This window comes from Marmota monax, unplaced genomic scaffold (assembly GCF_021218885.2).
Source record: "Marmota monax isolate L192 unplaced genomic scaffold, Marmota_monax_Labrador192_F-V1.1 WCK01_AAM20220418_F8-fsc00107, whole genome shotgun sequence".
In the NCBI taxonomy this organism is placed as follows: Eukaryota; Metazoa; Chordata; class Mammalia; order Rodentia; family Sciuridae; genus Marmota; species Marmota monax.
Genome location: NW_026693761.1, coordinates 3059886 through 3070656, shown reverse-complemented (window position 1 = coordinate 3070656; position 10771 = coordinate 3059886). Strand labels below are relative to the sequence as shown.

Genomic DNA, 10771 nt, shown 5'->3' with positions numbered 1-10771 from the left:
GGAAAAGAACAGTATAGAGTTTGGTGTTATCCATGGTTTCAGGTAACCAACCACTGGGGGTCTGGGAAAGTATCCCCTGTAGGTAAGAAAGGCCATTGTAATAAACTGAAGAGTAACATCCAGTCCCATCAATTGCACAATCACAAGTTAAAATTGGTATTGAGGACAAGTATGCTGGAGTACTGTGAACTGGATGTTTTTGAACCTTTTGCATCTTCATTCTTACCAGTTGTTTCAGTTTTCTCACGCCATGTAAATTAACTTGAAGGGCAGAGGAGATTGAATTTGCAATTCACAGGGCTGGTATCAGCTACCGTTATCTAGGAGTCATCACGGAGTTTAAGCTTCCTTGAACTGCGAACTTCCTTGGGGAACAATCCGTCAAAATGCTTGCATCCTATTGGCCAGAGACCCGGTCGCAGGCATCTCTCGTCACCCCTCGCGACGCGGGCCTGCGCTGCCTTTTCTCTCACTCCCGGAGAGCCTGGCCTCTGTCTCACCAGCGCCCCAAGCGGCGCGCAGGCTCGGTGAAGCGCAGTACGCGCGGACCGCGGGGAACGTTTCCTAGCAACTGGGGGAGGTGCGACGTCATGGTGGCGGGTTCCGACAGCCGCTGCCACTGTAGAACCGCCGAGTGCACCTTCCAGTCCTTGCGGTCGGAGGTAGCGCTACTCGCTGCCCTGTGTCCGCACGTTTTCGTCTTCCCATACAGTCTTATCCCACTCCTGGTCGCTGAAAACAACCTCTTGCGCGCCTCCGCCGCTGAGGCCCGGACCGGTGGAGGTCCCCGGCCTCGGTGGGACGATGCTTGAGTCCATTCGCGTGACGGGTGAGTGCAGGGCAGCGCCAATCCTGGGTGCTGGCGCGGTCGGCCACTGCCCGTCCAGGCACCGAAGGCACGGCTTGTCGGGGTCCAGGCTGTCTGGGTGCGAGGTAACTGTAGGATGTGGGCTTGGCTCGCGGTGCAGCGACTGGAGCCCGCGCCCAGAACAGTGCGGGGCGTGCAGGAGGAGCTCGCTCTACACAAGTGGAGTGAAACCAGAAAACGGGCCCATTTCCTTTTGTCACTTATAATCAGTAAGCAGAAACCGTGGAATCTAATGTAATAGACCAGTTACTTGTCCTACAGATGTACAGCCTAAGTATTGTTTAATCCTATTCCAAAGCATACTAATGTATAATTAGGCTTTATAATTTTCTAGAATGTTCAGAAAAATCAGAGCTAAGCAAAAGAATACATCGGTATATTTCAGTATACTGGGTTTATTTTTGTTTATTTTTATTTTTTAAACTCTGAGAATGTTTTGAGTCCATATTATTAATAAGCATAAAGCTTGGTGTTTAGGTTCCAGGCCTAAAAGTTTACTTGCCATTGATTATTTTTAAATAGCTATACAGATTAGCCATTTTAACAGAGTTTCATAGCATTAAAATAATTTCTTAGGTCATTTCACTAGCATTTGATTCTACAAGAAAGCATTTCTGCAAGCAAGACAGGTCTCATGATGAATTACATAGTAAAGAGAAATACTTAATCCCCAAACTGGTATCAAAATAAGGCCAGAATTTTTAACTTTAAGGCATTACAGTACCTAATCATCTTTTTCTGAGTTTTTTAGTTGAAAAACTAAATTCCTTTCCAGTGAGAATATTTATGATCTTAATTTTATACTACTTAATTTAATATTCAGTGTTATAAAATATAGAGCTGATTTTGATGCAGTCATGATATTGCTGCGATTTATATCATTGTTATGTTGACAGGAAGCATAGACAGTTACAGGAGCTAAGATATGAGGCTACTGAAATTTGCATTAGATTTTTTTTTAAATGTGATTTGCTTTATTAAAACATAATGTAGAAAGTTACTTAAAAACCCCCTTCGTTTATGTTGTGGACCAAGGTTTTCAACCTCAGCACTATTGACATTGTACAAGAAAATTCTTTGTTGTAGAGGATTGTTCTGTCTCTCCTCCACAGGCATATAGAGTTGTAACAACCAAAAATGTGTCCACATATTACCACATGTTCCCTGAGGGGCAAAATTGAGAACTACTGCCTTGGAGGAAAATATAGATTCTATCACAATGAAAGTTATTCGGATTAGAAACTACATTGATTAAAATCATTTTCTCCAAAGCATAACAATCATTATAGACAGAATATGATTAAAATAATATTAGTATTATTAAAGACAGTGGCACACTCTTATAATTCCAACCACCACCAAAAAAAAAAAAAATGGATTTTAAAAAAAGGGCTGGGGATATTGCTTAGTGGTAAATAGCCTCTGGGTTCAATCTCTGGTACTATTAAAAAAAAAGAAGGAAAAAACCTAAAATCCCAAGAATAAGCTGTTAATAGAAAAATAAAATTATTATTATTAGAAAATTGGTATTCTAATCTGGTCTGCAATGCAAAATGGATCTCCTGATACTTCAGTAAGTGAAGTTGGAAGTTTGAGGAGAGATCCTTTATAATATAGTAGAGCCACCCCTGTTAGCTTAATTCTCTGCACAATTTAAAAAGCAACTCTTGTGTGTTTCATACCCTGATATAGATAGTTTGGCAGGTAATTTCTAAGTGTATAATAAAACTTAAAACAGCCATTTGAGAATGTGCAAGCCTGAAATTTATAGTCCCTTTCAAATTAACACACCGAGTCATTTTTCAAACTAGTTTCTGCATTTCTTCTCTATAGTACTTGACTAATTAAAATGATTCTAGAGCCCTGCACTCAGCATTTCATTGAAATGGAAAACCTAATTTTAAAAAATCAGTCAGAAACTTCATGAAGATGTTTTAGCTAAAAAAAAAAAAAAAAAAAAAATGCCCTCCTCTTCCCTATTCCCTTGCTACTCATTGATATCTCAGATGCCCATGTTCTTCTAGTTAGCAGAACTTGATCTATTGTGATTATGAATACTGGTGGAAATGTATTTCCTTTATTCAGCTTTAAAATAGCAATAACTGTAGAACAAACTGGTTGTTTTATATTTCAGGTCTGAAACAATTTAGTGTTTTAGAAATTACTTTCATTTAATGTCTTATCCACTTCTGACACAGTCATGATTTAATATAATCTAAATATAACATCTTGGTGGAACTGCATCTACAGGAATAAGACAAATAAGATGTATATACTATTTATGCTATTTGAAGATGGAATCAAATCTGAAAGGGTCTCTTTGCGCTCTCATATCCGTTTAATGAAGAGAATTTATTATACTAAAACCACTAAAATGTTGATTCTAAAATGTAAAATTAATTACTTTATAGTAATATTAAATTCACTTTGGAAATACAAATTTAATGAGTCCAAATATTTCCCCACTTAACTATTCCATGGAGTATTTCTATAGGAGCTGAAGATAATATTGAATATAATAACCATAATAATAGTGAACCAAGGCTGTTTCCTATAATCCAGCACTGTTCTCACACTAAACATGTATTTTTTAAAGTCCTCACACCAATACTATGAAGTATGTATTACTAGCACAAATAAATTAAGTAACTTTGTCAAGGTCACAGCCCCCAATAAGCTGAGCCAAGATTTTAATCAGACAAACTTCATTCCAAAGACCATATTCTGAACCACTAGGAAAATCAGCACACTGTTACAATGACTACACTGGTTTAAGCTACAAAATCCAGCATCAGAATCTCATTTTATCATCAGTGTTACATTATTTGTTAATTTACTCAAGGTGTTGAGTTCTATCACCAGCAAATATGTAAATTACAATATTTGCTTGGAAAACTATTTAAGTATATACATATTATATTAAGTATATATATATATAAAGTATATATATATATATATTTATATATATATAAAGTATATATATATATATGTAAATATATACTTAAGTATATATTTATTGTTTTCAAAATGGAAGAGAAGGGCTGGAAGTGAAGCTAGTGGTAGAACATATGCTTGAGGCACTGGGTTTGATCCTAGCACATTTGATTTTGAACAAAACCAAAAACAAATCAAAATAGAAAAGAAGATATATAGCACAATCATTGAGTAACAAAATGCTGTCAAAAGCCATATAATACAAGATTATATTAATTTGTAATATTCAACTGACCTTATTTTGTGTAATATGACAAGTGATTGACGAGTCATCTGGAAATGAAGCCCTTTTGTAACAAAGGTGATTGTTTAAAAATACTGGAGATAAAATTTTCTGTATTGGTATAGGGGATTGAGCTCAAGGATACTTTGCTACTGAGCTACATCCCCAGTCCTTTTTATTTTGATTTTGAGACGGGGTGTTACTAAGTTGCTTAGGGTCTCACTAAATTGCTGAAGCTGGCTTTGAACTTGCAGTACTCCTGCCTTAGCCTCCCGAATCTCTGGGATCACAGGTATGTGCTACTGTACCTTGTGATAGAGGGCTTCTGAAGGCCAGTGTTTAACCATACAGGGTGAATACACCTAGGCATGTATCTTCTTTTTGTCCTACAGTAGTCTCTACCCTCACCAATTGTTTCCCTTTCTTATACCTTTCTGGAATGATTTTTTTATTCTTCCATTTTCAGGCAACCAAATTTTCTACCTTTTCTTTCCTCTTAAGTGTTCTCTTCCCCTAGGCTACCTCTCTGGCCACTTTTTCATAAAAAGGGTAATGAGTAAGCAAAAACAAACACAAATGTATGCTGTAATAAGAGTTTAAAATTTTATTGTTGGGGGAGGCCCTCACACAACAAATGCGAAAATGCAGTCGTGGCAATTACTTCAAGGGAGAGATAAAAGGTGCTATGAAAATCTGAAATGAAAAAGTCAAAGACTTCATGACCCAGTGCTATTTAAACTAAAGAGCTACTGTATCTATAGAGAGGATGGTAAGATGAGAGATTGACAATGTGAGAGGGGGCTGGAATGTAGAGGTTAAGGAGGGATGTTATGTGAGATGAGACTGCAGAGGGATCTTGTGGCCTCATAGACCATAGGAGTTTTATCTTCATCCCAGATAGAAAGTCATGGGAGAGTTTGCTTCTAGCACAGAGGATGTACAATGCTTGTTCTTAACCTGGTCATCAAGGTATGAAATACTGTATTTATAGAATTTACAATATTTCTAACTGTAAATACATAACACTATAATTTTCGACCCCAAAACAACAGTGTCACATTGTAAGATTGTTAGTAATAGAATAACACTGAAGTGCTGCTTCTGTGGAATTTTTAGGAATCTGAGATACAGTAAAGTTTCTGAATTCCTGAGTGATATTAGCAGTGAATTTCTTCTATTTTTCCTTAGTAGCTGACTGGGTGCTATTGAATTATAGAAGTATTAAAGTCAATAGATTATCTGCTATAATATAGGCAAGTTGAACAATAAATATGTTTTTAAAAGTACTGATTTTTAAAATACGTTTTAAAAAACATATAGGGCTGGGGATGTAGCTTAGTAGAGAACTTGCCTTGCATGCACGAGGCCCTTGGTTTGATCCCCAGCACACACACACACACACACAAAGGTGTAATTTATATATGCTAAATTTCACAAGTTTTAAATGTGCAGTCTAATGAATTTGTAGATGTGTAACCATTGTCCAGAACAAGATGTAGAACCTTTCCAGCACCCAGTAGGCTCCTCCGTACCTCCTCCCAGTACCCCACCCTCAAAAAGTAACCACTATTCTGACTTCTAATATCACAAGTTAGTTCTGCTGTTTCTAAACTACATATAAATGAAATTGTACATTGGCATGGCTATCTTTACCCAATATTATCTGAGATTCACCCACTTTGCTGCTTGCTTGCAACAACACATATTTTATTACTATGTAATATTCTGTTGTATGCATGTATCACAAGTTATTCATTCTTTCTACTATTTTGGGGTTTTTTTGGGTTTTTGTTGTTGTTGTTTTGATACTGGGGGTTGATCCTAGGGACACTTAACCATTGAGCCACATCCCATCCCTTTTTTTTTTTTTTTTTGAGACTGGGTCTTGTTAAATGGATTAGGGCCTCACTAAATTGCTGAGACTGGCTTTGAAGTTGTGATCCTCCTGCTTTAGCCTCCAGACTTGCTGGGATTATAGGCATGCACCTCCATCCCTGGCATCTACTTTAATAGTTAATAGATTATTTGAGTTTAAGTGATGAAATACTTGATAAAATTAGGGGCTGGGAATGTGGCTCAGTGGTGGAGCGCTGGCCTCAAAAGTGTGGGGCACTGGGTTCGATCCTTAGCAGCACATGAAAATAAATAAAAGTATTGTGTCCATCTACAACTAAAAAAAGAAAGAAAGAAATACTTGATATAATTAGGGTTTTATCTTATTCAGAGATTATTTGGTTTTGTTTAGCCCTTCTGTTTGTGATCAAATTAACTATTGTTTTATGGTGAAAAATTTATTCCAGGTTCTCAGGTTTCATTAAGTATTAGTGAACCATATGAAATTGCCTTTTAAGGTTGAATGTGTAGCTCAGTGGTGAAGTGCCTGCTTAGCATGTGCAAGGCCATGGTTGAAAGAAATTGTTTTTACAGGTCAGAATTTGTTTACTAGTGTTTTTCCAGTGGGCTTTGGGTCTACCTTTTTAGACAGGGAGTTCATAATCACTGTGAAACCTCAGCTATTTGGAGTTGTAAAACACGAAGTTTAGTGAGAAGTGTTCCCCTTCTCCCTTATTCTTCTAGATGAGGAGCAGGAGGCACTGATCGGCTTAATGAATAGGCTAATATTACAAATAGGTCATTGAAATAGCTGGGAATGGAAGCCAGGAATTCTGGTATCCTTTTCTCCTGTTCTAGATACATATTAAGCTTTCATTGTGTTGGTAATTTCAGTATCCACTTACTTCTGGATATAAAATACTGAGTATTAATTTAAAGTAATATTATTTACCCTTTTTTTTTAGTGTGGGAAACCAAGTTAGGATGAATGATTTTCTTTGATCAGAAATGATTCACTCCAAGATTTTAATGAACCAGATTGCTGATGGCTCTGTGTGTTAAAGTATATAATGTCTACCTTTAATATGAGATATTATGATTTTTAATTATTCTTATTACTTTTGGGGGGAAAATGACTTGTACTTCCTCCAAAGAATTCTGCTTTAGGCTTTAAAAAGTTTTCTCAGGAAAAAGGAGTTCCTTAATAAATTTGTAGACAACCAGAAATATTAATAAGCCATTTATTATCTTTTTATGCATGTTCGGAAGTCTTTTTTCACAAAATAAAAAGTACTATTTAAAATTATAAAAACAGTATTTTAGATAATAATACAACTGAAAAAAATTAGTGTGACTTTGAGAAATTATATCTGTCTTATATGAGTTACATGAAGGACCATGTGTCCCACTTCTACGAACTTCATGGAATATCCAACATTTGGCAGGATTGGCATTTGTTAAATAAATTCATGCTGGCGCTCAAACTACTCAGGAGCAGATGGGGCTTCCAAAGGATGGATGCTAAGCCTCTCAGTAGATCATTAGCAAGTGAACTGAATGCCACAATTCCTAGGGAGAGTGGTTCTGTCAGGCACCCCTCTACCACCCTTTCATCCTTCCTCCAGGGTTTTGGCAGGTAGTTTAGTACTTTTTTTTTTTTTTAATTTTAAACATGAAGGTTACTTGAAGTGGAACAGAATTATGAATTTGGAGGTTACTGATACTTTATGACAAAACAGAAGTACGCAATGAAATCAGGTCTTTGGTCATAAAGCTACCAAGTCTTCAGAACCAAATAAACAATTTTCTTTTTTTTTAAATACCTTTTTATTTTATTTATTTTTATGTGGTACTGAGGATCAAACCTAGGGCCTTGCACGTGCGAGGCAAGTGCTCTACTACTGAGCCACAACCCCAGCCCCAAACAATTTTAATAGTGAATTATTTTTAAAAATCAGCACAACATCAGTAATGAACCATCAGAATAGAACTTCCTCAGAGTAATTTTATTTATTGGTTTTAATTTCATTATGGAGATGATAAGAAAAGAACCTGACTACCTCCCTTTCAATATTTTGGCTGCTCCACATTCATACCCTACCTCTCTAGACTTCTGATAACCTTTATTCTTATCTGAGTTCTCATCATTCTCTTTTGGTGTCCATTTCAGTATCCATCCCTTTCATTATCATCTCTTGTTTCCTAAACTTGTGGTGCCCTTTTAGGGAAACTGACATTGTTCTGGGGCATTTCGGCTACAGCTTGTGTCCTGATGTTCCTTAGCTTATTTGCCTTGCCAGTTTTGACTATCAGTTAGCAATACTTAAGTCTGAAATTGCTAATAAACTGGGATCTCCCGTCTTGTGGTGAAAATTTTATTTGTCCTGTTTTTGGTTTTGTTTGGCAGATATAATCTTTTAACGTTTTTTGATTGACCTTGTTGCACAATCCACCTTTAATATGACCCTATCCATAAGATGCCAGTAGCCCCTTCCCAGTATGACAACCAGAATGTCTCTAGGCATTGCCACATGTTCCCTAATAGGGAGTAACCCTGAGTTGAGAACCAGTGGATTAGGATTTTTCTTGCTACCTTTCTACTTTTGCAATGCTCTTCTCATAGAAATAGAATGGTTCCAGAACAATAAATATCTACCTCTATATCCAGAATGTTGGAGAGTGGCATGCTTAGGGTCATATAATCATTTATTTAGTGAACACTTATTAACAGGACTTGAACACAGGAGTCTTCTTCAGATGAGCTGGGTTTAAGAGTTTAGAAGTGAGTCTGAAAGTCCTTCAAATCTGTTATGGTTTGGAGTGAGGTGTCCCCAAAAAGCTCATGAGTGAGACAATGTAGGAATGTTCACAGGTGAAATGATTGGGTTATGAGAGCCTTAACCCAGTTAGTGAATTGATCCCCTGATAGGGATTAACTGAACGAGTGGTAACTGAAGGTGGGTAGAGTATGGCTGGAGGAGGTGGGCATTGGGGCATGCTTTTGCCTTTGCCTTTGGGATATATATTTTGTATCTGGCAAGTGGAATTCTGATCATCATGTAAGCTGCTTCCATCTGCCACACTCTTCCACCATGATGTTCAGCCTTCCTTTGAGCCCAGCGGAATGGAGCTGGTTGTCTATGGACTGAGACCTCTGAAACTGTGAGCCTCCAATACACTTTCTCCCCTTAAAATTGCTCTTGTCAGTGGGCTGGGGTTGTGGCTCAGTGTAAAATGGTTGCCTAGCATGTGCGAGGCCCTGGGTTTATCCTCAGCACCACATATAAATAAAGGTATTGTGTGCAACTACAACTAAAAAATATTTTTTAAAAAATTGCTCTTTTCGGGTCTTTAGTCACAGCAGTGAAAAAGCTGACTAAAAGAATCAGGTTAGGTTCCTACCTGAACGTAATCTGGTTATTCTCACATTGCTCTCTTTACTTCTTGAATTCTGGATTATTGTTGCTATCTCTTGTTTCCCACCTTTAATCATGTACTACATTGTATTATTAATCAAAACTTTATAGGAGTGCTTTGTGTTCAGAGATTAGAAGATGACTGGAAGGACTGAGGATATATTTCAGTAGTAGAGAACTTGCCTCACATGTAGGCAGGAACAATGTATTTATATGGACATGCCAATTATCCAGAACCATTGTTGTAGAGACAGACAAAGCAAGGCACCGAGGACAGCAGGAAACAGTTTTATTTGGCTGCAGCCAGGTTCAGAGGGTACAGCTTTTGCTATAATTAATCAATCCCCTGAACTCCAAGTTCAGGTAGTTTCAGATTTTATACCCAGCATGTAAGGGGAGGGGCTCAGAAATTCACAGTCTGCAGAAGTTAACTTAAAAGCAGTTTTTTTCTTTCAGTGTTCTGGGCAAGTTAACTCTTCAAGGACAGCACCTGAGAAGGGAAGACCACCTTCTCCCCTTTCTTTCCTCTCCCTGCCAGCTGTTACCATGGAGCCCAATTGGTAACTTTTCTTATGTTAGAAATGTAGACATCTCTGTGAAGCCCCAACTCAGGGCCGGAGGCCTTGTTTACATATTTCTACAAACTACTATAATGGATACATGTTTGTGAAAAACTAGTAAGGGGGTGTCCAGCACCTGGAGTGCGGATTTCTTCCCGGCCAGTGGCCAAGTAAAACAGGGCAACACGAAAATTGGAAGTTTATCTACGTTGAACTCTTTTGTAGAGACTCTTTTGCCGACAGTCCTAAAATCAGCCATGGTGAAGATTTCTGGAGAAGCCCAGTTAAGACTTTTCTATGGAGAAAGGGGGTTCCCTACACCATGTGCCAGTTAGTAGAGTTTTATAAATTTGTTGAATGAAAGAATACACATAAACACAGTTTTAAATCAGTGCATGAGCATCAGTATATAAATAATCCTTATCTATTTAAAGTGCTTGTGAGATTTAAAGACAAAGCTGCCCCCTTTAAGTTAATTTGCAACTGAATACACTGAAACCCTTTGAATAGTAATTGTTTTTTAAATTTGCTAAAAAACCTTAAGCTACAGTTTAGAATTATTAAGAAAATTAACCAATTATTAATGTTGAACATTATTAAAACATGCTTGAAGATAGACATATCATCCCTTTAATCTTATTTTTTTCAAGGTAAATAAGGCATGTTGTCCATCTGTAGATGGCTACTTTTATATATAGTTCCAAATTTCAAGACTAAATTAACTTTGAAAGCACCTTGGAGTTTACTTTGATATTAATAATACTACATCCTTTCTATAAAACTCACATTCTTTGGTAGAGAATGCAGATTATTTATGTGTATTATCTCACAGCTATATTTGACCTTGGTCATCTCAATGGTTTGAAACTGAGGATTT

At 37.2% G+C, this 10771-nt stretch overlaps 1 protein-coding gene across 3 annotated transcripts in view; it reads left to right on the top strand.

Moving 5' to 3' along the window:
- The first annotated feature begins 551 nt into the window (after window positions 1-551).
- The window catches only part of Matcap2 (microtubule associated tyrosine carboxypeptidase 2), a 45128-nt gene continuing 34908 nt past the window's right edge, over window positions 552-10771 (top strand). For 2 of the 3 annotated variants that reach the window (XM_046460641.2, XM_046460638.2), the window contains exon 1: window positions 553-829. In XM_046460641.2, coding sequence (XP_046316597.1) covers window positions 805-829 — 25 coding nt within the window. In that variant the 5' untranslated portion in view covers window positions 553-804. Of the gene's footprint in view, window positions 830-10771 lie in introns of all 3 variants that reach the window. The other variant, XM_046460639.2, reaches the window with a different exon arrangement.